Genomic DNA, 27,890 nt, shown 5'->3' on the forward strand with positions numbered 1-27,890 from the left:
TTTCATTATAATCATTACATATAGGTATACATATAATGAATACAATCTAGAATCCCTGTAGTATTGCCATAGGTGTATGTGTTTGGAGCTTATCACTTGGGAATGGATAACCTATCAGAGAGCTCACCCCTAAAGATGACTGATTCTTCCTTTCTCAACAACTATTAGTTACTGTAGCTCCTTATCTAGGATTTGGGCCTTGTGAGATTTCCCTCATCCTCACTAGCATGTGAACTGGTGTTTAGACTACCATATTGTTATGATTTTGTAAGTGCAACCTCCCTGTCAAGAACAGAACTATCTCATAGCAGACCTCTGGCTCTTAGAATCCTTCTTCTCTCTCTTCCGTGATGCTCCCTGCGCCTTAGGTATAAGGGTTGTGCTGAAGATGTACTGATTAAGTCTAGGTGTCCCACAATCACCTGCACTCTACATTTTGACCAGTTGTAGGTTTCATAATCATTTCCATCCTGCTATAAAAAATTTGATGAGGGATGAGAAACACACTCATCTGCAGATAGAAGGATAATAATCAGAATGCAGTTGGGGGTTAGCTAGTTTAGGATAATGGTAGTAGTGTGTTCTCCTCTGGGATCTATGGCTTTATCAGCTAAGGGTTGTTACCTGGGTTTACAGTGACAGGCATGAATTCCCTCCTATTGAGCAGGCCTTAAGTTCAATTAGACTCCTGTTGGTTTCACCAAGATAGAAGTGCCACTGTTGCACCTGCTGGAATGTCTTGCTATGTTGGTCCTTATTGTGGCTCCTAGGCTGAGTAGCTGGGTAAAACAAATAAACTGATGATCATTTTTCTTCCTTGGCAGCTTACATGGCACTTTCAGATATTATAAAAGCTAGCCCTCAGGGAGGAAGCTTCTGAGTTAGCTCTAGCTCAGTTCCTTCAAGTCCTGTGTCTAAAGTATTGGTGTCTTCAGAAATATGGTCTTATCTTCAAGTTCTGAGATACAACCAAGGGCAGTATATCAATTTAGAAGTCTCTTTGACTCCTCTGAACAACAAATGAGGGGGATGTTAGGTTATCTATTGATATTAAGAGGAGCATTATCACCCCCAAGTGATATAATTCGTTCACTATATTATGTATAATATTTATGTATATCCATACATCTGTATATATTGTACATGTATTTTAAGTAAACATAAAATATCTCCCTATGACTTTTCAAACATCCTGTGTTATGTATCCCACCATGTCACCCTTCCTCCCACTTCCCAGTCAAATCCTTTGCTTTTTCTCGCTTCATAAGACTTGCATTCTACTGTGCCCCTCTCGAGAGCCCCTTCTCCCATGCGGTGATGATGGAGGTGGGTCTTGTATCTTATCTGTTGTTTTCATTGGTTAATTAATAAAAAAAAACTGCTTGGCCCTCTAATTGGATAAAATTTAGATAGGCGGAGTAAACAAAACCAAATGCTGGGAGAAAGAAGCCAAGTCAAAGTCGCCATGATTCTCTTACCCAACACAGCCACAGGTTAAGATCTTCCCTGGTAAGCCACCTCATGGGCTACAGAGATTATTAAAAATGGGTTAGATCAATATGTAAGAGCTAGCCAATAAGAGGCTAAAACTAATGAGCCAGACAATGTTCAAAAAAATACAGTTTCCGTGTAATTATTTCAAATAAAGCTAGCCATGCGGGCGGCCGGGTGCCAGAAACATAGCCCGCCACTCCTATTTCTACACGGTGAACAGCTGCACTCCATCGCTCACCCCCTCCATGATTGCTGCTTCACCACAGGCTCAGGGCAACAAGGCCAAGTGACCATCAGCACAAACAACAATACCAGGAGCCCAGACAATCTTTCTTCCTTGTAAGGTTATTTTTTCGCATGTCTGAGGAGCAACATGGCTTTGCCCCTTTTATGTAATTTAAGAAGACTTGATTTGTGGTCCTAACACATGATCTGGCTTGGGGAATTTACAGCATGTTGGTCAGAGGAGTGTGCAGTCTGCCATTGGTGAGTAGACTGTTCTCACGTGTCTTTTAGGCTCTGTCATATGGCTCAATTATGGTATTTCTTAGTTTTTTGTCTGGATGATTGAGAAAATTTGGTACTGAAGACCCCCATCTATTATTGTATTGCAGGCTGTTATTCATCCTTTTAGGTGGTCCTGTGGTGGACTCGCATATATTTATAATTGTTATGTCTTCTGCCGAGTTGCTTACTAATGTCTGATGACATTTTTGTCTGTCTTTGTGCTTTTTATTTAAACTACTCTTTGTCTGGTGTGAGTATCATAATCCTGCTTTGGTTTTGTTTCTGTTTATGTGCCATGTCTTTTTTCCAACCTTTCATGTTAAGTCTACAGCAGTGGCATGAGGATTTTTGTAGATGTTTCTGTTTAGGTAGCATATAGTTGGATCTTGACTTCCGGTTTTGTTATTGTTTGATCTATTTAGCTGGTCTGTGTCTTCCGATTGATGAATTTAATCCCACTACACTCAACATTGTTGATGATTTAAAATTCCCCCTCTTGTTTTGTTAATTGCTTCCTGCTTGTTGTGTATATTCTTTGGGTTTCCTTCTGATGACTTACCTTTCTGACCTGTTAATGTTTGGTTCTCTTTCTCTTCTATATGACTATTCTTCTAGAGGGTTTTATGTATCTGTGTGTTTTCATGAAGGTGCTACTGTCCTTTGGTTTCTAGTGTTCCCATGAGCATATCTTGTCAGACTGGTCTCATAGTGATGAATTCTGTGATTTTGCCTGACAGATTACTGGCAGGGTTTGGTTTTTGCTTTTGGCGGAGGTTCTTATTTTCTTTTAGGACTTTGGTCATATCATCCATCCCTTCTAACCTGTAAGGTTTCTCCTAAGAAACCTGTTGTAAATCTAATGGGAACTTCCTTATATGTGACAGGAAGCTTTTTGTTTGCTGGGTATTTTTTTTTTTGATATCTTTATTTATATTGTACTTTTACCATCTTGTCTATAAAGTGATTTTATTGTTGTTGTTTTGGGTTGCCTTTTTTTTTTTGTCAAATCTAATTGGGTCCATTGAGTTCCTTAGAGTCGAATGTCTGTACCATGTTGAAATTCAAGAATATTTTTTGCTATTGCTTCATGAAGTAGATTTCCAATACTCTTTTCCTTCTGGAACTTCTACTTTCTCATTTCTTCTTGTCACTTTGTAAAAATTTCCTTAACATAATTCTTTTGTGTTTTTTCCATGGACTTCCTTGAAATTGGGATTGTTTCTGGAGGGAGGGGTCTTGCTTCTTCGTTTCTTATAGCCATATACCAATGCCTGTGCATCTAGTGAAAGAGCCGCCTCTTCTAATTTTATAAAGCAGTTTGCTTAGAAAACTATTTTGTTTTATTTACGTTGGATGTGTGGTGCCATTTGGATAGGTCTTTTGGCTTTGTTATGGGTGTGCTCAAAAGTGTAATCTGCTTGTGATTTGGTTGGCTATGGTGATATCAGCAATACCTGTCAAATCTCACTTGTCTAGATGATAGAGATTCATGACTTTGAAGTTGACAGAGGTTCCTAAAAGTGTGTGTTCTCAGGCAACACAGCATGTAGCGCTCATGGCACTGGGACCTGTGATGGCAACTGCCACAATCTTGATGACACAAAATGTAGATAAGACTGTCCTAGATTCAAGAATAAATACAAGTGACACCAAGGATGTAGGAAAAATAGTCCCTGAGTCACAGAATGTGAAGGAGACCCTCTCTGGGCCTTTTAGGATGAACACAGGAGGTACCTGGGCCTAAGGAATCAACTCTCGCAATTTTGAGTTACTGGATGGGAAAGACCTCTCCCGTTTCCCATGGGATGAGCACCGTGATAGTAGGGTACATGGCTCTGGTGAGCACAGCTTCATGGTGTAATTGCGAGTGGTTCTTGGGCTTGTAGCGTGTACTGTAGCCATTCCTCTGGAGCTGTGGAGCTTGGGTGATCTTCTGTAGGCCCCAAGAAACAAGTACAGATGACACAAACACTTTGTCATCAGTGTTTGTGGTCCCCAGACCATGACCTGTGGAACGTACCTTTCCTGTATCCCCTGAAGTGTATTCAGATGGCATTTGTGCTCACGGTGCTATTACCTGTGTTCGTGATGGTATATGATGTGGAGGAGACCATCCCAGGAGCTATGGGTACCACTAGAGCATTGGCATTTATACCTATAGGAAATGGATGAAGAGACAAGTGTGGTTGATACAGGGACTGTCCACACTAGTAACTGCAGTCCCAAGGAGGAGACCTCCCCTAGTTCTGTGGGACTTTGTCCTAGGAATCCAGCAGTCTGTTAGTCCTGAAGCCATCGGATTCTTGAGGGACTGCCAGACACCCTGTGAAGAAACACAGGCTTCAAAGCTTTTAAGATAAGATGGTGTCCAACAGTAACTCTTTCGATTGCTTGGCATCTAGACATGGGGAGAGTCTATGTTTCTTCTTTGGGGCAACCAGACAGCCCACAAGCTGCTCTTAATCCTTTCTTAGGACCAAAGATTTCTAAAGCTTCCCCCACTTTTATGATTGGGTGACTGGCACCTTACCACTTACCTTTTCTCTACAAAGCAGAGTACCCCTGCCTCCCAGCCAGGGACCTAGTGTTAAAGCTGCAGTTTGCCCCATTCTGTAGGGTGTTCTTCTGATGCCTCATTGTATTTGGGGGTCCAGGAATCTTCCTTGCGAATTTCCAGCATTCTCCTTCAACTACTCACCTCAGGATAAAATGTTCTCTGCATTGCCCTGGCACTCCCCCGTGGCAAGGTTGAGAACAAGGTGCGTGTATTCAACTATGCCAGATCTCCCTCCAGGGGAGGGAGCTGCCCTTCAGTTAGCAGCTTCCTTCCAAAAAGACTCAGCTTCCCTAGTGATTGTACGTATGCTATGTATAGGCTATTAAATTTCCATTACAAAGCTTTCTATTTCAAGTCATAAATCAATACTGGGAGGATATGAGTTAAATATCTGTCTCTATCTTTAACTTTTAGACAATCATAAAAATAATCCCAGACAGCCTATTCTCAACATGTCATGCATGTTGAATTCCCCATTGTTAAGTTAAAAAAAAATAAAAAACTCTCCCCAGGCTTTGCCTCACCTGCCTTCCCCTCTTGTGCGTAAGAATCCATTCCTTCTCAACTTCAAAACTTCACCTGCACCTCTGCCTCCACCTCTGAAGCCCATCCTGTTGTCTGTGTTCACTCGGGCTAATCAGCCAGTCTTGTGCAAGCTTTGACACCTCCCCCCAAATGCCGTGTTTAGAATGAAGCACACTAACTTGGCTACAGTCAAATACATAGCCTTCGTGAATAGAGGTGTTTGGTTTGTTTATTAAGTTTTTCAATTGACAAAAATCTAAGATAGTTTAATGCCAAATTCACTACTCTGAGAGACTATCTTGGTTGTGTGGGAGCAGTTTGGAGCCTATTGAACAAATAATTAAAATATTTTATCTGCAGTTCTAAGAGGAAATGATGGTCTGTTTCATAGAGTTTAAGAAACGTTTTTTTTTTTAATTAAAACGCATGGGATCTACATAAACACCTACGTGGCTTTTGTGTTTCTACTTTATAGGAAATCAATGTGTTGACAGTTGCGTTGGTTAACCAAGACCGAGAGAACAATACTGAAAAAAGAAGCCAAGGCTTAAAATCTGAGAAGGAGGCCCTGCTGATAGGTAAGAAGTCTCTTTTTATTATCTATTTACAAAAATCAGATAACCAACTTGGGCAGTATTTTAGTAATTCACTTACACCATGCTGACAATCGAAACAGCAGAGCCTCCCAATCGGAGGTCAGACTTACTACGTCAAGATTACCCAATGCACATTTCAAGTGTCATGCAGACTGGCTGTTGTTGGACAGAAATCAAGGCTCAAGAAAATAGGTTAATTTGCATCTTTTGGGTCATAAATCTGAATTTTAAAATTTAAAAAGAGGTCTGATTGGCTCTTGTCCAAAAGTTCATAAGCCAACCCAGATTTGTAGGTAGTTTTGAACCTGGAAATGATTCTGTAAGCCCCTTAGCAGAAGCTGCACCCCAAAGGCAGCCCCAAAGCCAGATGCATAGAGCTGATTATTAATTGCTGTATCCAGAGTAGTGCCGTTCAGATAATCGGGAGAGTCTAAGCCAGACTCCCACATCCATGTGGACCATTTAGCCAAATGAACAAGAGCAGCTGGCCCTAATAAAGAGAGTGAGAAAGTTATTGTGAACTGCAATATCCTCTTGCCCCGAAAGATACTGCCAGGTTGGCTTTTTCTTTGTCTGTACTGAGACAGAACTCTTGTTTCTTCAATCTTTATCCAGTTGGTGCAGGCAGCATGCTTACTCCTCCAGGACAATGTCCTGGGGGGTGGCGTGTTGGTAATGTGCTTGGGACCCCAGCTTATAGTCCCCTCCCAACCCAAGAAGAAAGGACTGTTCTTCACCTGCGACACATAACCGTGGTCCAGGCTGCACCTTGGCGGAGACCGCAGTGTGGGGTTCCAGGTTCAGCCTGGCTCCTCTGCAGAGTGGTCGGTCAATGGGGACGATGGAGGCCACAGGGCAGACTGTTCTCCCCCAGGTCATTATCTGGCAGACGCAACAGCCTCTAAATACTGCATCGGCTCTCACCTGAAAATGACGGGTGCACTGAGGCCTGCAGAAGCTGGCACAGGGGAATTCAAGAGGTAGTCCAAACTTCATCCATCACTTATAGATTTTTCAACTACGAGGTTATTGAATATGACATCAACTTAGAGATACTCCAAGGGAAACCAATTATTTTCTCTCTCTCTGATGATATACAGCTGTAATAATATGCCATGCACACATCTCCAAAGACATGCTGATGTGCTGTCATTCCCAAAGACCCAAAACGAGCCCATTTGTATATTTGAACTGGCTTCTTCTCCCCTCCGAGAATAGTTCCAACTCCAACAACTGTTTGTTTTATTCTGTATGACTAAGATATGATTATTGCCCCACAATGCTCTGGTCTATGACCAAACTCAAAACAGTCGCTAGAAAACTTTCTAGAAGTGTGAAGAATAGTGACCAACAGGCCCCCACTTTAATTTCCTTCTCACTGGAGGTGCCTCCTGTTACAAGGAGCAGGGCCCCTTGTTTATCCCTGCCACCTGGCTAGCTTAGCCCCCAAAATAACCACACAGAAACTGTATTCATTAAAACACTGCTTGGCCCATTAGCTCTAGTTTCTTATTGGCTAATTCTTACATCTTAATTTAATGTATCACCACGTGACTGTTGCTTACCAGCAAGATTCTAACCAGCATCCATCTCAGGCCGGAGACTCATGGCATCTCCCACTCTTCCCTTCTTCCCAGCATTCAGTTCTGTCTTCTCCGCCTACCTAAGTTCAGCCCTATCAGGTCCAAAGCAGTTTCTTTATTCATTAACCAATAAAAGCAACACATGAACAGAAGAACCTCCTACCCCAGCCTCCTATTATATTTTATATTCTCCTTGGAGAATGCATTTCACTTGTGATGTCTCCTGAATAGTTCTGTGTATAAAATATGTGTGTAGGTTACACATGTTTACATGCACACATTTTAGTCAGTTTTCACAAAATTTTAAGTACATGCTTAATTATTATACATTCTAAATTATTCATAATTGTGTGTGTATGCATGTATGCAAATACCCATGGAGGTCAGAGGAGCTAGAAGTCCTGGAAGCTGAAGTAAGAGGCAGTGGTGAGCTCCCTGACATGGATGCTGGGAATCAAACTTGGGTCCTCTGTAATACACAATCTTAACTGCTGAGCCATCTCTCCAGCCCCCAGTTACTGTACATTGATGGGAGTAGACAGGGAGCTTTGGTTTATAGCTTTCTATCTCTGCTAATGTCTTCAGTCTCAGAACAAAGAAATTAGCTATTATAGTGTAATAGAAAGAAAAACATGAGGATGTCGGTATCTTCAATAAAAGCATGTGCAGAGACTGAATGTTCCCTCACGGTCTCTCTTGGAGCCAGCCTACCTGTAAACGGTGGACCACAGTAAAAGAGAACAAGGGATAAACTCATCTCAAATCACTATATGTGAACCTTTCTCTATAAAGGATGTTGGGGATTGCAGTGTTTGATCAAAACAAATGAATAATTTCTCCTTTCAATTCTCTGTTGGTACTTTACCTTCCTCTGATGATAGCATGGCAAAAGATACAACTTCCTCCCTAAGCCCACCTTCCAGATAGCCATATTTATATTCTTATAAAATTTAGAATTATATGAGAGCAGTCTTTCTGACGGGAGTCAGAAAAAAAGATTATGGAGAAGTATCTTCCAGCGGGGCAGTGGCTCCTGTGGAAGGCTGCCATTGCCTCTGTTATGAAGCCCCCACCATCTTAGTTACTGTGCGTGGCACTGTGGTGAGGTATCCCGATACAAGTGGCTTAAGGGAGAAAGGGCTTATTTGGGCTCACAGTTTTGAGGTGACAGTCCATTATGGTGGAGACACAGCAGCAGGAGCATGAGGTATGATCATGTGGTACCCACAGACAAGAAGCAGAGACAAAGGCTTGTGCTTAGCTCGCTGTCTCCTATTTTACTCTTAACAGTATTTTTATTCATTCTTAGAGCATTCCATACAATGTCTCTCGATCATACACACCACCCATTTTACCCCCAACTCCTTCCAGATCTTCCTCCACGTTTGTTTGAGTAATCCACCTTGCGGCAGCCATCTTGGTCCTCTGGCTTTTGCAATCTCCCCCGCCACACCCCACCCCACCTCCCGTGATGCTTGCAGAGCCTTATATATGCAGGGTGCCTCGTTAATGTGTGAATCTGGGTAGTTATCCCATAGTCAGCTGGGCTCTTCATTTTAACCAGGTGTGACTAATTGTTTTAGTCTACTGCAAAAAAGAAGGCTCCTTGATGAGGGCTGAGAGCTACACTTAGCTGCAATAGCAGGATATAAGTATTTACAACAAAGTTAGAAATGACGCTGGCTTAGGAAAGTGGCAAGATGTGGGTTTCCCTCTAGGTCCCATGTCCTTACCAGCCACAAGTGTTGGGCTAAATTACCAGAGCCAGGCATGAGTTCCTTCCTATCAGTGGGTGTTAAGTCCTAATAAGGAGCTATTAGTTACTGTCGCGTCTCTCAGAATATCTTGCTATGCTGGCCGTTGGTGTGGTTTGTGACATTACAACTGGATGGGATATAGATGCATTTCTTCCTGGAGGCTTGCATGGCTTCTTCTGGTCATCAGGTCAGATCTAGACGGATTCCTCCAAATTCTGTGTGTGACATGTGTTGTGATCTTCAGGAACAGGATCGTACTTTCTTTTCCTGGAAGGTACCAAAGGCACATCAATTATCATAGCTTCAATTCTCTGTGTGTGTGTGTGTGTGTGTGTGTGTGTGTGTGTGTGCGTGCGTGCGCGCGCGCGCGCGCGCATGTCTGTGCAATTTTAAGAAAGAAGCCTGTGTTTGGACTCTCAATGTAAAATAGCTCCACCAACCCTGAGGACACCCTGTATTCTGTCACGGGCTTTCTCTTGGTCATGCTTATCACCATAGGTCATGCTTATCACCATATGAAAATATTTTTTTTACTCTTAATATTTGGGCCTCCCATCTGTGTTGGTCATCTAGACTGGCAATCCATGGAAATGACCCTTTTTCTGTCTTGCACAGGGCCGTGCCCAGCACCTTGGTGTCATATGGCTACAGAGTGCTTAAAGTGAAACATCAAAACCGTGTGGTTGTGAGGGGCAGTACTAGCACTGTTTGGTTGATTTAAACACTACCAGCTTGGTCTTAGTGAGGCTCAAAACAAGGATAAAACGGATGGTCCTGACGGGACACTCTCACGTAGCCCGCTGGAATGAGCCTTCCAGATGGGATCTGCCGCTCCTTACACTGAGCTGGCTTGCATTTTCTCAAGTAGCTTTTATGGCTCTGAAACTTGTAAAAAGCCCCAGTAGGACAACATCTGCTCCTTCTATCCCACTTAGATTGTCGGCTTACAAATGAGTTTTGCACTACCGGGCACCCGATTTTAAGTAGACAGGCCTGCTGCTACTCACAGAAATAGACAAGGCAACAGAGCCCACCTGCTCGGCTACCTCAGTTCCCAGGGTTCCTCTTACCAGCATGGAAGCTGTTCCCAGAGTGCCAGACAGGAGTGTCCATATGGGGACATGTTGGCACTTTTCAGTAACTATGGAGTTATAACACCCTTCCTTTTTCTTCTTTTTTAAGAGAAACTTCTTATTTTGCTTTATTCTTGACAATTTCAAATGTGTATGTACATATACACATACACACATATATACACACAATGAAATATCATATCGACACACCAATTTCCTACCTCTTAACCCCCCATACCTTCTCAATACATACATCCTCCTCCCAGCATCATATCTGTTTTTTTAGATTATTTTTCTTCTTGTTTTGCATGTGTGCATACCTTTCTAAGTTCATCCAGCTTGTGCTGCCTATATATGTGGGGGGGGGGGGCACCCAGTGGAGCACGAGAAACCTACCGGTGGCCAGAGTACTAAGATCTATCCAGCCTCTCCTCCTCCGCCGCTGTGTACTACTCATAGCTCCTCTGTAAGGGGTGGGGCCTGTCAATCATCTGCCCCATCTCTGCCAGGGTGTGGGCTGGCACCGAGATATTCACATCCCTGGTCCAGGGCTGCTCTCAGTCTTGCCCAGAGAAGCCTCTTGTCACAGTAAGCAGCAGTCGGTGGAGGAGATGCACAGCTGGTCCGAGTGCTGAGAGTGAGAGATGGGGTTCTAGGCCTAAGTGGGGGACATCTATCGATACTGAGGCTCAGGAGCACTGCAGAAGGGGCACACTGAGGGTGAGGGTGGGGTAGAAAGCATGTAAGAGCCAGGGGACAGGAGGAGGACTGTGAAGTGTGCCTTGTAGACATGGCATGGCTATTGTAAACACGCGTTCACTGCCACGGTTACCTACACACCACCTGCATAGCTCTCCCTTTCCTGTTCCTGGGAACACCTCAGTTCCTTTCAAGAAGCAATAGAGACTTCATTTACAAAACTACTCACAACTGAATCTGGTTTTTGAAATGAGAAAACCAAGCACACAGAACCTAGAAACTGCATTTTCTCAGTGGTCACTTACAGACGTTAAGATCGCCGTCCTCACCTATGATGGTCCCTCTTATGTCGTAAAAGATCAGAGAAAGAAAGATCGGCATGGACTCGGAATAGAAGGCGAGCAGTCAGTCTGAGCATACTGAGAGTTCAGGTTGGTGGAGATGTAACGTTCCTGCCATCTTCACATAAACCTCATATGAGCAGACCTCCAAAGACAGTCGTCAGGAGTGCTCGGCTAGACTCTGCAATTCTCTATCCTTAGCCTGAAGATAAGCAGGGAACTTGTCTCTGAAATCTGCCTGGCACCCACCCGTGAGCTCCCAACAAATCACAGAGAACAAACACCATCCCTTGTCAGTTCAAGGCCCCTGCAAATGTAGGATGGCCTCCTGCTTGGCTGGTGCTGGCCCTGAGCGCATTTTAGGCAGGTGACCTCTGACCCCCTAGCATCGGCTCTCACAGTACACAGTCTAGGAGAAGTAATACACCTCAACCCTGATTAAAGCCTTTAAAGTGTCCATCTAAGCTCAGCCTTTTCACAAAAAGCAGGATGCGGTCTATGGAGCTGACTCCCTCACTATTTTGCTTTTGGACCTAGGAGCAGCGAGGGCCGGAAGATCGCGCTTTTTGGTTCGGCCCTGATACTGCTATCCAGCCATTAGCTGGGACAACCCTGCTGGTGGGTCCTGTGACTGAAAGACTTTCTGCCAGAGTGCCCGTTCCCAGACCTTTGCAGTGATTGTGTGTGTCACAGCCGAGAAGGCAGAGCACGGGCTCCCCCACCACACACACACACACACACACACAGCCGCAGTCTGTGGAAGCGACACAGTATGAGGTGCACAGAGAACACATCGGGGTGTGGACTGCACACTTTTCATAACCACCAGCTGTTGTTATCAAGGACACTCAAGGCAGCGTGATCCCTGACACAACCATCCGGGCCACTTTCAGACTACAAAGTCCCCTGAGAGAAAAGAGATCATTTAACCTTCCCCACACTACAGTTTCCCATTGGTAAGCCAAGCATGAACTTGGTGGCTGAACTACTTCCGGGGGTCGTGGTTTAGAAACCGCTGTTCATCTGTGCATCATCCCAGGGTCTAGCCATGCTGACCACTGATGTCCTCATCCCACAAGAGCGTGTATTCTCTTTGCCATGTCACCGTTACTGTCTGTGGGATGTGCTGTTACGGGAGGCTGGCTGGGAGGTGTTGGAAATGACCGAGTCTGTGAGATTAGATGGCCGTCATTAAGTGAGCCTTCCCACTGTCCTCCGAATAACTTCCAGTGTTTGTCTTTTTCCATTCAGGCATCATATCAACGTTTCTTCACGTTCACCCTTTCGGAGCCAATATAGAGTATCTGTGGTCATACATGCAGCAGCTGGACTCTAAGGTAAATTGTTTCTTTGATTGCACTTTGCATGTTGCCTGCTTGCTGCAGGCAGACGCCATGTGAACGGCATCAGTAGGAGCCACATAGCAGCACCTCTCGGAGGACCCAGGGCTTTGGCAGGCAGCTGTCAGCTCCTTGCTTTTGTCTTTATATAAAGAGAAATCAGTTATTCAAAGTGACAATGGCTTGTCACTGTCAAAAGATGCCCAAGTGCTTTGAAAAGCCTGGGAGAGACTGGAAAGTCCAGATTAGCCCCAAAAGTTTCCGAGACCGGGAAGAAGGTGAGGAAGGTGAGAGTGGCCAGCTAGGCAGGTCCCTTAGGCCATGTCCACACAAGAGTCCACGTTAGAGACTTCCCATGGAGGGACCGTCATTGTCAATAGCTTAAAGATCTGATAGGATGCTCAAGAAAATGCCATCAATAGCCATTTTTAACGTTATTTTCTGGGTGTTAAAAAAATAAAAACTGTGGCGCTATCGTCAGCTATGTCCCTGCAGGGCCACCGTCCGCATCAGACGCCACCATGCCGTTTCCCATCTGATAATTAGCAGTGTTTTGGACAAATGCAAAGAGACAAGGGGAGAAGGTGCAATTTCAATGTTAAGGTGAAAAGTTGAGAGGGGCTGCCATTGGTGAAGCCACACCCTTTCTTTACCAGGGCTGGCAGGGAGAGCCACAGGAGGGGTGATCACCGGCTAATGAGATAACCAGAGAGAGGCTGGGAGCCAGGGGAAACTGCCCTAAAGACGGTGAGAATAAAGAGAAGCGCCACCATCAGACAAAGAGGCTGTGGACCTTGTTGGACCAGCCGCTCAGCCTGAAGCTCTGGGTCGGTGTTAGCAGGGATTACAGGATTACGTCACCACGCAGTGTCCTCATTTGCTGCGGATGACTTTACCTGCACACGGCCACAAAGCAGCTTGATCTTTAAGCAGACCTGAGATTCCTCCTTGGAGAGGAATCATCTGGAGCTGCTAGTGGTTTCTAGTTGGATATTTGCGCCTTTTTATGAAAGACGAAAGGAGTTAGATTTTAGGCTTTAAATGTTTCCCCTTCATACATATTAATTGTACAGATTAGGGCAGTTTAGAGTGGTATTTTCCTAAATTCTTGCAGTGTGGATTGACCAGCTACTCTCTCATTACCTCCTCCCTGAGAACTAGTAATGGCTATTCCACTTAACATCGAGCGCTTGTTCCCAGATTGTAGAAGTTAGCTCGATTCAGGAAATAACCAGGCTAGCTAAAAGATAAAACAACTATATTTTTATTTATTATAAGGGGAAAAACTACAAAACAGGAATGAGAAGTCCAAGCTCAGCTGTGCTGCGAGGGGACCACAGAGAGAAAGCGTACGCGCGCGAGGGCAGCATCATTTTTTTTCTCCGGGTCCCAGAAAGCCACACCCTAACTTGGTCCCACCTCTTAAAGATAATTGGTTAACAAGGCTTCCCCATCACCAGATGAGTGAGAGGTGCAGCACCCGCCTCTCAGTGCCAGCTTATTTTACTTAACATAATGTCAGGATTTCACTCTTTATAGATGACTAATTCTATACCACACACCTATTAATCTGTTGATTGACGCCCAGGCTGATTATATCATATGACTATTATGAATATTATGGGGCACATGGGTAGGGAAGTATCTCTATATCCTGAGATTTCTTTGGTAAATACCCAGAGTGGTATAGCTTGATCATGATAGTTCTACTTTTAATTTTTTTCAAAATGTATTTTATGTCTATAATTGTTTGGCCTGCATGTATGTACACCATGAGTGTGAGGTACCTGCAGAGGCCAAAAGAGGGTGGGTCCCCATGGAAATGGATTTACACATGGTTGTTAGCTATCTTGTAGGTGCTGGGAATCAAACTACAGTCCTCTGGAAGAGCAGTTAGTGCTCTTAAACACCGAAATATCTCCCTAGTCCCTACATTTAATTTTTTTTTATAGAAACTCCCTAATGATTTCCATGGTGGATGGACCAAGTTACAGTCCCACCGGTAGCATAAAAGGTTCCTTTCCCCACGTCCTCAGCAGCATCTGCTATTTGTCTTCCTAATAACCATTCCAAGTAGGGTGATAAAGAATCCCCTTGTAGTTCTGATTCGCATTTCTGTGATGGCCAAGGATGTTAAACATTTTTAAAATTTTTCTTTATATACTCACCAGTCACACTTTTTTTGAAAGCATCAGTTCAGTTCATCTGCCCATTTACTGATTGAATTATTACTCTTTATTATTGTTACATATATAAATATAAACACAGAAATCAGTCTATTTAGTGTTGTTCCAATATGTATATTTTTAGGAATGACCACTGGTTTTGGATAATCATTTAGAGACTCATCTTTGGAAAAGACTTATTATTCCTTTCTCAATAGTCATTAATTTCTGTAGTTCTTCATCTAGGGTTGGGGCCTTGTTAAATTTGGCATGTCATCTCAACTGGTACTGTCATTGCTCAGGTGTTGTGTAGGCTACTGTATTGTTGAGATTACATGGGTGAAGGTTTCCTGTCATGTATAGAAGAGACAATCTCATAGTGTGCATCCTCTGGCTCATAAAATATTTCTATCCCTTTTTTGCAGTGTTTCCTGAGCCTTAGGTGTAGGGGCTGTGTTGTAGATGTTCCTATTGGAACTGGGCATGGGTAGTTCTTTGCATTTTGACCATTTGCGGCTTTCTGTAATGGTCCCTGCTGCAAAAAGAAGCTCCTTGATGAGAAGCAAGAGCTACACTGGTTTGTGCATCTAAGGAAGTATGAATGCACTTAGAAATTACAGTGGTTTAGGAAAGTGTGGTGTAGTGTGTTGTCCTCTGGGTTCCCTGGGCTCGGCAATAGTAGGCATGAATTTTCTCTTGTTGAGCAGACTTTCATCCAACTAGAGAGTTGTTGGTTATTGCCAAGATCTAAGCGCCACATTGTACCTTTGGAGATGTCTTATTGTCTAGTCTTTATCTGAGTAGGTTCTGGATAGCTGCATAGCACCTTCAGATACTATATAGAGAGCTAATCCTCAGGGAGAAAGCTTCCAGATCAGTTCTGACTTGACTCCTGAAAGACCTGAGTTCAAAATCAGCAACAGGGACTTAACTTCAGGGTCAAGGAAAGCAACCAAGAGCAAGGGCAATAGCCTATAATTGTTTTGCTTGGTTGGGATATTTTAATTCCCCTGACCAACACCTCAAAAGGAGATTTATCCTGCCTGGTATTAGAGATTTGTTAGATAATTTAATTTATGGTTCTTGAGGAAGTATTTGCACCCCAAGTGATATACAAAAAGCATATGTGGATATATAACGTTATATTATAGCTTAGGCTTACATATAATTCCCAAATATCTATTATCCCTTTTACCCCTCTCTTTTATATTGTCCTCCCCCTATTTTCCTTTTTCCCCTTTATAGTACCTGTATTCAACTATTCCTGTATGTGTGTGACACTATTCATGAGGACACATAAAGATCTATTCACCCCAGATAGGAAACCAATGACAGATCAAAATAAGGATACCACCAAAGTCCAAACTGGAGCATCAATAGTTTTATTGGTGTTATTTATCAGAACAGAGATGACATAAAGACAGCTGCATCACCAAAAGCACTATGGGTGACCCCTCACCAAAGCTAGTAACCTGGAGCATACTGCAGATCTTTCAGGCTGTTCATTGGGTTGCAGAGTAGTGTCCTTTCTGGTAGACCAGTTGGTCTCAGCCATTTCTGTGCAGGTCAATGGACTTGGCTTTATTCTAGGCAGTTCAGTTGGTCTGAAATTATTTCTCAGTAGTCCTTACTGCTTATATATGCTTGGGGAGGGAGAGGACTAGTGAATCTGATCAGTTTCAGGGAAATATGTTTAATGTTTATTTTACAAATTTATTTTGTTTCTGATCTTATATCAAATGCTTTCATCATTTCCCCTATTTTGTATGATTTTAGTTATGGGTTTGTCATATACAGCCTTTATTATGTTATAACTAATCTATTCAGAAACTTTAGTATGAGGGACATTGACTTTATCATGTGTTTTCTACTTAGATATTTATTGTGATAAATTGCATTTATTGATTTGCATATGCAGAATCACTCATAACTTCATCACTGTCATGATACTGATCTTTTTGGTATGCTGCTAAATTCAGTTGGCTAGTATTTTCGCATAAGTATTTATCAGGAATATTTTTTTATTGTGTCCTTGTGAGGTTTTGGTAACAGGATAGTGCTGGCTACATAGAGTGAGTTTGGCAAGGTCTTTGGATTTCAGTTCTTCAGAATAGTTCAAGATGAATCAGCATTAGCCCCTCAGAAGTTTTGTAAGATTCAGGAGTGAAGCCATGTGACCCTGGGCTTTTCCTTCTTGGTAGATATTTTAGTATGGATCCCATCTCATTGCTCATTACTGGGTTAGTAAGGTTTATGTCTTTGTGGTACAATTTAGGTGGGTCACTTGTGACCATTTTCTTCTTAAGTGTATTTAAACTAACTGTAGTGTGTTGAATTTCTTGAGTTTTTTGTATGATCAACTTTTGAGTTCTTCAGTAGATATTCTGTTTATTTTAATTGCTTTGGAATGCATAGACCCTGTGTCTCTCCACTGATATTTATGCATGGAGTAGATCAGCTGCTACTACTTTCCCAGGGGTGTGGGGAAAGGGCTTCTCAGAAAGTGGTTCTCTCTGATGGTGGCCTTAGAAGGTCAGTTTGTTACATGATGTTGGCTTTGAGTTTTGTCTGGGCTCTTTAGAATAGTCTACTTGTAGGTTCCTTGGCTGTTTGATGTCTTTGGCCAGTTGTGCTCTGGTGAGTTCAGAGAGACTTGCTACTATGTGGGCCACACAGTGGGCACACAACCATTCAGACAGGCATGATAGAGATTGGAAGGGCCATGTAATGGCGTCCCCTGTCAAGATCTGGGATTGGTATACACCCAGACCCCATATGAGTAGAGACAGAGGCAAGAACCACTCTGGAATGCCCACATTCACTGATGGTGATAGCGGATGGAGTCATACGGAACAGTTACTGGAAGCCACTTAAATGGAGTAGCAGTAGGAACTAGGGTTCTTTCTGCTGCCACTTGGGATACCCACCAGAAATGGGACCTATAAAGCTTCTGTATATGCCTATGGACAGGACATTTCTTCCCCTGATCTCTTCTTCTGTAACATCCCTGGGTAGTGGAGAGAGGCTAGGCCTCAGCCTTCTCCAGACCTGCTTCATCTGGACAGGTCTCATAATGGCTTCATCCCCTTACCCCAGCCTAGCTACAGTGTACAAGGCTGCCCCAGACGGCCCTGTGGTCTGAAGACTAGTGTTCCCTCCTGCTCTGGTAGGAAAGGTGCCCGAAAGGGCTGTGGGAACCACATGGACACCATCCAGCCATGGTGAAATCCCTAGGACCCAAAGGGCAGTTTTCGTTGAGAAGGCAGCAATGTGTTTGCCTCAGAAAGGAAATACCTGGGGACTCCCTTCACCTCCACTGTTGCCCACATAGTCCTCCGCCTCCTCAGGGACATGCCCAGCAGTGCTGCCAAGTTTTGTCCTCATCCCTGAGGTAAATGTGTCACAAAGGACTCTCCAACTGCCAGGGACTGCACCACATAGTCTCTCTAGCCCAGCGAGGCTTCGGGGACATTTAGGTTTTTAAATCCAGAATTGCTGAATTCTAGAATGCCTTATCTTCAGAGCTTAAGAGAGAGAGCAAAATAAGTATTCACCAGGGCCTTGTGCCCGCATCAACTGCCAAAAGGCTCATAGCCCTGGATCTGCAGGCAGTCTGAGGATGCTGTGGGTCTCCAAGGCAGCAGCCAGGCCCAGCTGCCTCTGGTTAATCAGAATGAACTGGGAGTCGCGGCCCTGAGCAGAGCTTTGGTTACTGCTGCATTGCAGCAAGATGGGTCTGTCCTACCACCACATGTTGCGTTTTCTGCCTCTGATAAAAATAGTTTATATCCGCTCAGAGCAACTCGGTTTCCTTGAGGTTTGACACCGCCAGGAGCAGCAGAATTGTAAACCAGCATTTAGATTCTGTTCGCCCCCCGTTCTGAGGAAAGCAAGAAAAGCAGGCCTGGTCCAGCCCTGTAATGTAGCTGTTGTTACTAGCATCTCCCCGAAGGCTGCTTATGGGAATGGAAGGAAGGGCAGGAATTAATCTAAATTATACTGGGCATGTAAATTGTTCATGGCTCTGAAAACCATGTCGCCCAGTAACAGGCCATTTTCCAGTTAAATATTATTCTTGTTCTTGATAATGACATTTATGTGCCCCCCGCCCCCACCCCTGGCTTTCTCCCAGCTGCCCACTCTCATTCGCCCACCTGTCTTCTCTCAGAAACGTGAGACAAAGCCAGAACGGTTCAAGAGACAGGGCAAAGGCTTCAGGAGGCTGTGCTGAATCTTCAGAACAGACAGCTCCGTTTTGACCAAGGTTTCACTCACCTTGGAATGGAATCCCAGCTGGGACCTGGGCAATGCCACCCTCCCCCTGATGCTAAGCCACTCAGACGCTGGAGTGGAGCTTTGGCAGCTGAGTACTTCCTGCCTTTCTTCCTTAGCTCCTTCAGACGCTCATACAGATAGTCAAGAGCAGTGGTTCCCAGCCTTCCTAGTGCTGTGGTCCTTCAATATGGTTCCTCAGGTTGTGGTGACCCCAACCGTATATTGTTTTGTTGCTACTTTGACGATAATTGTGCTGCTATTATGAACCATAATTTGTAGATATCTGATATTCAACCCCTGTGAAAGGGTCATTGGACCCCCCCAAAGGGGTTGCGAACCACTGGTCTAGGGGCTCTTCTCCAGTTTTAAATATACATGTAAATGTGTATGTAAATACATATGTATTTTGTTTTGAGATAGGATTTCAGCTCTGACTAGCCTGGAACTCCATGTAGACCAACTAGGAAGACCAAACTAACCTCAAACTCAAGAAGCTCTACCTGCCTCTGACTCCCAAATGCTGGGATTAAAGACGTACCACCACTCAGGGCAAATTTCCCTCTTCAAAGGATGGCAGTTCTGTCCTCTGTGGGTGGCAGGCTGCCCTGCCCCACAAACTCCTAGCATGAAAGATCTGGTTCCAAAGCAACAGACCCAGTATGACTTGACAGCAAATCCTGCCAGGTGCAGGCGGACCCGCCTCTGAGGCAGGACATCCCGTCAGCTTGGGTGCTCAGAGGCAGGCGAGCATCTTCCACCCAGGAAAGATCGCCAGGGCTTGTAAAGCACCCCTCTCTGCACATCCAGGATTTCAGCATCTTTCTAGTTTCCAGGAGATCCTGATTTTTGCCTGGATGGCTCAGTGTTCTCTCCTGGAGTGTTGGAGGATGGCAAAGATGGGTGAGATGATCCTACTGGTGTGTTTAAATTTCCCCTGTGAACAACCATCCCCGTGATATGTACGCCAGCGCTAACAGCCGGCTGCCACCAAGCATCAATGAAGGATTGCTAAGACAGATGTAATGAATGTGCTTTCTATATCGCCTCCAGAAGGGAATAGACTCTCCACCTGACCCTCGAAGCAGAGAGGGTTCCATGACACCCGAGCAATACTAGACTATGTCTGTCCTTTTCAGGTGACCAGGCTTGTCCTCCAGTCAGGCAGGAGCAGGGCAAGAGGGCAGCACACAGCAGGCATACAAACAAGCTAGAGTCTGCTCTCGGAAGGCTTACAGTTGAGGAAATGGTGCGATATGTAAAAAGATAGGAGTACTTGACTCACGTGCACTAGGTCCTGGGTTCAGTACCAGCAACCCTGCCCCCACCCCAACCAAAAAGTATTAAATAACTGGAAAATGAGACATGACTGAGTGTGGTGCCAACTTCAGCGGGGTGAGATTGCAGTCCAGGATCTCAAAACCCGAGAGAAGAGCAGCCTGGAGGCCAGCTCTGGTCAGAGCTTCCTTCTGGGCCATTAGCTAGTGTGGCCTCTCATCCCTCCCTCCCTCCCTCTCCCAATTTCTTCCTTTATTCCCTTTAAACCCTTCCTTTCGCTCCTCTTCCTTCCTCACCTGCACTGACTGCTTATCCTGCAGTGTCCGTGCTTGTTCAGACCATGCTTGTTGCAGGGAGGAACATGGTGTTTCATACACATACTGAAAGTCGAAAGCCAGTGCATCCTGCGGAAGGAGCCAGGACTTTGCACTTGGCCTTGTGGACTTGCCAGCCGTGGCACACAGCCTGGGTGGCATCTTTTCAGTGCCCCAAGCGAGAGCCCTTCCTTATCCAGCCTGCCTTACCTGATGGCATAGGTCTGGTGTAGGACGAGCAGGCTTCACTGGCTTGCCCACTGGTGCTAGCTGGTGCCTGTGTCTGCAGGGCTGGTGAAGAGGCTGTCGGCTGGAGCTAGAGCCAACAGGGCAGGAAACAAATGGAGCTGGTATCACAGGTTTCCCCTGTGATGGCACACCATGTCAGCCTTTGAGTTATTAGGGAGCCTTTCCGCCTATTTTCTGTTGTAATGTTTGTCACAGCTCAGTCCTTCCTGAAGGACTAATTATTAGAAACCGCTAATCTATTAGAAATCTCTAATCTATTAGAGAGTGAACCAGGAGGAAGGGACACTGTGAGAGGAATATGAGAACAGGTGGCAGCTAGTAAGGAAGAGAAGATGGGGCAAATAAAAATACTGCTTAGGGACTGTCAAGGTAGCTCAGCAGTTAAGAGTACTGGCTGCTCTTCCAGAGGACCCAGGTTCAATTCCCAGCACCCACATGGCAGTTTACGGCAGTCTAACTCCAGTTCCAGGGCCTCTGGTGCCCTCATATAGACATAATGCAGGCAAAACACCAGTGAACATAAATTATTTTTTTAAAAAAAATACTTATTCCCAAGTTCAAAACATTGTAAAAGCGTCAGGAGCTGGGAGAGGCCCAAAATCCATCCCACAGGCCCAGCCACAGCTTCTCATCATCCTCCCTCCAACATACATGGTGTCTTTAGGAAGGTTCCTAGGATCAGGTGAAAGCCCCTGATACGCTAGGTGTGCTGGGAGGACTTCGTCTGAAGGGATCTGCCCCATCACCATATAGCAGACCTGGCTCTCGGCTGACACTACCAGCAGGGTTGGTAGTTAACTACACTTGGGATGCTGCAAGAACTTAAAACCTGTGTCTCTAGAAAGAGTCTTAGTCTTCACTTTGAGCTCCGTGCACAGCCTAAAAGATAGGTAGTTTTCGAATGATTCACCCCAGAAGTCACACTAACAGTAGAAGCGGCACTCAGATCAAGTCCTCAGAGCATTTAGTGAGCTGCCTCCCATGGAGTCCCTAGTCCTATGAATGAGAAAACAGGTCTAAAGAGAGTACAGTACCTTGAATTGAGTGTCGGCCATGGCTGCCCGTCACCTGCTGCCGCTCTGGTTGTGATTTCCGGGATGGTACTCAGTTGCAGCGTGAAAGTGTGTTGAACTGGCTGGTTTCGTGTCAGCTTTTGTGACGAACCAGAGTCATCAGAGAGGAAGGAGCCTCAGTTGAGGAAATGTCTCCATGAGATCCAGCTGTAGGGAGTTTTCTCAATTAATGATCAAAGCGGGAGAGCACAGCCCATGGCAGGTGCTGGTGGTCCTGGGTTCTATGAGAAAGCAGGCTGGGTAAACCAGGGGAGGCAAGCCAGTAAACAGCAGCCCTCTATGGCCTCTGCATCAGCTCCTGCCTCCAGGTTCCTGCCCTGCCTTCCTTTGCTGATAAACATCAATGTGGAAGTGTAAGCAAAAAAAAAAAAAAAAAAAAAAAACCCTTTTTCCCCCAACTTACTTTATTGGTCATGGAATTTTGTCATAGCAATAGAAACCCTAACTAAGACAGTGTGCATGAGCCTGATCCATTCGGCCTTCTCAGGGTTTGGTTGTGGGTATGGCCACCACTCTGCCCAGCCTCCTTCACACAGTCGCCTCACGGGCGGCATTGCCCCATGAATACAGAGGCAGGACCCAAAGACGGTCGTTAATCCCCTTCTCACAGCCTTCTGATAAGAACACGGCTCTCCGACTAAAATGCCTGGACCCAAGCCCACCCTACTCTCAGTGCCTGGCTCACCCTGCTCGAGTTACCTGACCCCTCGGTTTCCATATTTGTAAATGCCTCCCTCTCCATTGAGAGCGTAGTTAGAATTATAGAACCTCGGGGGGGGGGGTTTGTTTGTTCTTACAAGTCTGGCTCAGCTGTTGTTAGATATTCCCAGCCAGCTGCAAGGTGCCTACACGCACTTGCTGTCCCAGGGCCACCGCCTCCAGAATAGATAGACGATGTCTTCAGTAGCTTTTTCCCCCTCAAAAGTGTAGCGGTTTCCCTCCTTCCTAGGGCTTCTTCCTGTGTTCCCCAGGGAGGGGAGTTACCCAGACACTAGCTACTGGCTTACCGCAGTCTGCCTTCCCTGCTATGGCCTGTGCTTGGTCTGGGGGAAGATGGCTCATCCAGAGAATGATGCCTGAGTTTGACTGGCATAGCCTTCTATAAGAGAAAGAAAGGCATTTGTGACGGGGGCAGCATGCCCTCATAAAGCCTCACAGAACTGTCTCTTGTGTAAAGTATTCCCTTACTTAAAGAGTTAGAAAAGGGAAGGAAATGCTTGTAAAGGGGCAACCTGGCCTCATAAAGACAAAGAAACTGTCTTCTGCATGGCCAGGGCTGGAGAGATGGGTCAGCAGTCAAGAGAAGGTGCTGATCTTCCAGAGGATTTAGGCTCCATTCCCAGCGCCCACATGGTAGCCACAGCCACCTGTGACTCCAGGTCCAGAGGACCAGGTGTCCTCTTCTGGCCTCTGTGGGCACTGCGTACCACATAGTGCACAGCTCACAAGCAGGCAAAACACACATAAAACTGGGCAAGTGATCACCGTGAGGAGGCCTGATTTAAGCATCACGTGATCTGTTATCTACAGCAACAACACAGATTACTCTGCTACCATGCACAACCTTAATGGTCTCAGGGGTGTGAGTTACGTAAAGAAAATGTCTCGCGTGCCTAACACTAAGTTCAACCACATACATACAGGAGTATGCTCATCTCCATGAGGCCTTTGACCACGGGTCTTGATCCTCCGCACAAAACTTCTGGTGCTAGCACTGTTGTTTGCCCACATCCTGTGTGGAGACAGAAAGAAAAAAAAAGTGAGAGTTTTGATTTGCCCTGAATTCCTCCTCCCAACCACACAAGGGTATGGTATTTCCATTATATATGGAAGAACTGAACGTCACGAGCAGTAAGTGAGCTGCCTAAGACAGGCTGCTTGAAGCTTATCCCAGAGTACACGCCACGACTGCCTGACTGAAGCCTCGATTCTTAACCCGCATGGACCCTCTCAGAAGGATTGTTGAGGGAGCTCGTTAAAAAGAGATTCTCTGGGCTCCATTCCCAGAGCGCTAACCTGGGGCCCCAGAGAAGCAGCTGAGAAAGCTGCGCTCGGAACAGGAGCCCCAGGTGACTGGTGATTCACAGCAATGTCCTTCGTTCCTGGCTGGCCACTCGAGCTGAAGAGCAAACACAGAAGCAGACCAGTGTCCAGCCCCAACCCACATTCCCATGTCTCTCCCAAGCTGTCTTTGGTATCAGCCACACATATCTCATGGAGTAAGAAGTGAGCATGTGGAAGTCCCTGCCGTGCCCTTACAGTACCCATGGGAAGGGGAGATAACTTTGCAAGGTCACTAAGTGAGCAAACTGTTTAGTGACTTTTCGTGGGTTTGACTTGGGAATCTAATGATCCTAACATGGTTTTATGGTGCAGTGCCATTTAGATTTCAAATTATTCACACACACACCAGACTACGGTCTATTTTAAGGGATGGAGAGATGATTCAATGGTTAAGAGTATTTACTGCTCTTCGCAAAGACCCGAGTCTAGTTTCTATCACTCATAACAGGTAGCTCACAACTACCTGTAACTCAGGCCCTAAGATCAGAAACTCTCTTCTACATCCCCAAACATACACTATAGACACACATAAATTAAAATATTTTTTTAAGAATATAAGCTATTTTGCCTTTCAGGAATGTCTTTTTTAACTAAAAATTTACAGTGTGGGTTTAGGAATATTGAATATATGTGGAATGTTCTCCATGTAAATATTAAATATGGTCGAATCGACTTTCTCTTCAAAGACAGGCCAAAAGGACAGTCTTACTGTTGCTAAATGGGAAGCAGAGATGACGACTGTCTGAGGCAATTACACCATAAAAGATGATGATCCCCCTGATACATGGAGCATTGCCATGGGCCCAAATCTGGCTAAGCCAATGGCTTTGACACCATCCTTATTTTTACTCCCATTCGCTAAGGCTTAAAGAGACTAATTATCTTTCTAAGGTTCACTTAACTCTTAACAATAGAAGATAGGGGTTTCAAACACAATGGTAGCCCCCAAATTAGCCACACTGGTGTACAGGTTCTTGCCCCACACCCCAGGTTAGAAGGCAAACACAGGAAAACAAGAACAGTGGCTGTGTCAGGAAAGATCAACGTTCATTTGTTCTTCATTTAAAGCAAAATCATGAATGTAAGAAGTCCCTGGTTTTGAACTAAAACATCTGTCTAGACATTGCGACTTTTTTTTTAAATGATTGACTATCAAGGTTTTCACTGCTTTAGGTTTGAGGTTTAGTCTTCCTTCCTAAATCTTTATCATCCTTAAGAGAAAGAGGTTGAATAGCAAGAAATCCAGCCTCAAGGCCTCTGGTCACTGATGAGCTACAGAAAGTTTCTGCCCCAGGCAGGTGACACTAAGCACAGCAGGGGAAGGAGTTTGCCCTGAGCCTTTTATGTCAGGGAAGGTTGAGGCCTAGCGCTGCCAAGGAGGCATCTCTCCATCCACAGGAAGGAAGGGTGAAGCCAGAAACCCCCTAGCCCATCCCACACCCGTGCTGCCCGGCACTCACAGACAGGGCAAGAGCCCAGCATTCAGTCAAGGAGAAAACTAATGTCTCCACAGAAAGCAGGACTTCCCCTAGGCCTAGCCATTCTGGCTTTCGGGTGGGCTCCTTTCCCCAAACTGACTTCTCTTTCTTCCTCACAGATATCTGCCAACGAAATTGAGATGCTTCTGATGAGGCTGCCACGCATGTTCAAACAGGAATTCACTGGCGTGGGAGCAACGTTGGAAAAGAGATGGAAGTTGTGTGCCTTTGAAGGAATTAAAACGACCTAACCAATGGCCAGGGAAGCCGGAAACAAAGCCGCCCGAAGCCAGCCAGGACTGTACAGTAGAGAAGCAGGAGGGTTGGGGTCGGCCAGCGGGGGACCTGTGCAGAGCCACCAAAGCCTTGTTCAGTGACATCTGTGGTGTTTTCTTGTGAGTGGAAATGTAATTGTGTACCAGTTCCTTAAACTAGACAAATCCTCGTACTTTACTATGACAGACCTGTCCCTCTGAATACCAAGCAGTGATTCCACAGTCAATGACCACAGAAGTCTCAACACAGGCGTTGCAGCAGAGTAGAGCACCGAGCAAATGCTTAAAGTTAATGGCGGTGTAGCAATGGTGGTTGCTAGGCTACAGAGTTGTGTATGTAATGTATAGCTGAAAACATTAAATGACATTTTCCTGAAGGTCTTTCTGTTAATAAAACAAAGAAAAAAACCCAACAAAATAACAAAGGTGATTTTACAGTGGGAAAAAAAATCATACCAAAAGAAAACTTGAATATGTGTCTGAACAGTTATTGTATTTTGTAAATTAAGTTATATGCTGTTCCAGGGACTTTTTGCCTTATTGAAGAGGCAGAAAACTATGATTGGACTCCTTGAGAATGCTTTATCAAGGATATTATTTTTCTAACGTAACAGTTCTCCATCGTGCGTTCTTTTCACATGGACTGCATAACAATTTTCATAACCTGTAAATAGAGGAGGAACTGCAGCTGCTGTCCGTGCTTGGTCTGTAACATTCAGGTTTATGCATTGAAAACATTCGGAAAATATTCCTGTTACAAATTTTATAGCAAAGATATTAATTTTTTTCAATAAATCTTGACTTCTACCATATTGGGTTCATGTAATCTTTGTTGATAACATTTTTACGCCTCCTTGTAAATCCTTTGTTCCCCTCTTTCAGTCCTGGGTACGAGAGCACCACCTCAAGTGTATTCAGTACGAGACAAAGAGAAAAAGCATTGCTAAAAATAGAGCATATGCAGTCGGTGACTCAGAGTGCAGGGCAGGAGAGGAGTCAGCACTGGAGTAGATGCAGCTAACGCACCATGATAAAAGCATTTAATGCAATTACCACCAGACTTTGTTGCTTTCTGTCCTTGTGGCAGGTACTGAGAACCCAGCCAGCTCATCTTGCTGCTGTGGGATTTTTACATTTGTAAAAATCTTCTGTAAAGCGTGCTTTAAAAAAGGAATGAAGTCAGCCACACAAAAGCCCAGCAATTGAAACCATTTGGTCTTCCCTTCTTCCTTTTGCCACTAAGTAGAGCAGAATGTGGCTTTAAGTTCCCTTTCCTTCCTGCCTTATTACAGAAAATCCTCCAAAAGACAAGTATTCAAGATACTAATTTTAAATGAACCATTTTCAGAAAGACGGCTGAACAATGAATGTCCTTTGAAGTTATGAAAAGATAGTCATAATTTCCTAGTGGACGTTATTACCCTCAGGTTCTTTTTATTGAACCCTGGAAAATGAAGGCTCTTATTCACAGTTCCCATAACATCTACACGTGTTTTGTTCAGATTCAGTGCGTGTGGAGGTGAATTAGAAGAAACCTCTCTCCATACTGCCTTCAGAGTTCAGTCTGAAACAGACATTCTCCCCAAGTGTGTAAATGTGAGCTTCGTGGCAAGGAAGAGGTGATAGGAATATTGTAGGGATTAAAGCAAATGCCAGGATCAACTGGGCATGGTGGCACATGCCTATAATCCCAGTGCTCAAGAGGCCGAGGCAGTAGGATTAAAGTTTTGAGGGCATCTTGCTCTATGTAGTGAGAGCCCGTCCCAAGAATGCAAACAAAAGCAAATCCTACTAACACATCAACACTGGCGGCATTCCCTACCACCTGCTGATGCTGGGCCACCATCACCCTGACAGAGTCCTAGACTATGGCGGTTGGAAAGCAGAAGACATTGTTTGTAGACCACGCTGTTATAAAGCAGCCTACGAGGGTCGCCTGAAAAGGGGCAAATTCCATACAGATTCTAGTCACAGTGATAAACTGTTGAGTAAGGGATGCAGGGGAGGGCACCATGGCCTCACTGGTTCTGATGGCAAACACGGGATGTTCTTATGCAGGCTGTATGCTTCTGAGTATTGCTAGGAGTCATATCAGACAATGAGACTTCACAGACTGGAATCTGTAATCAGGCTCTGAACTTAAAAAGGAGTCTAGGGGAATACACTCACAGTGGCCTTGCAGGGGGCGTGGGGGTTCCATACGTCTGTCATCCCAAACTTCTTTAATCCTTGTGGTAATACTATATATGA

General features: G+C 44.8%; 1 protein-coding gene across 5 annotated transcripts in view; it reads left to right on the forward strand.

Annotated features, from left to right (window-relative positions):
- The window catches only part of Enox1 (ecto-NOX disulfide-thiol exchanger 1), a 565,092-nt gene extending 538,640 nt beyond the window's left edge, over positions 1-26,452 (forward strand). For all 5 annotated transcript variants that reach the window (XM_075949640.1, XM_075949644.1, XM_075949642.1 and 2 more), the window contains 3 exons: positions 5,559-5,661; positions 12,384-12,469; positions 25,485-26,452. In XM_075949640.1, the coding sequence (XP_075805755.1) occupies positions 5,559-5,661; positions 12,384-12,469; positions 25,485-25,616 (321 nt within the window). In that variant the 3' untranslated portion in view covers positions 25,617-26,452. The remainder of the gene's footprint in view (positions 1-5,558; positions 5,662-12,383; positions 12,470-25,484) is intronic.
- Positions 26,453-27,890: the final 1,438 nt, after the last annotated feature.

This window comes from Microtus pennsylvanicus, chromosome 15 (genome assembly GCF_037038515.1).
Source record: "Microtus pennsylvanicus isolate mMicPen1 chromosome 15, mMicPen1.hap1, whole genome shotgun sequence".
Classification (NCBI taxonomy): Eukaryota; Metazoa; Chordata; class Mammalia; order Rodentia; family Cricetidae; genus Microtus; species Microtus pennsylvanicus.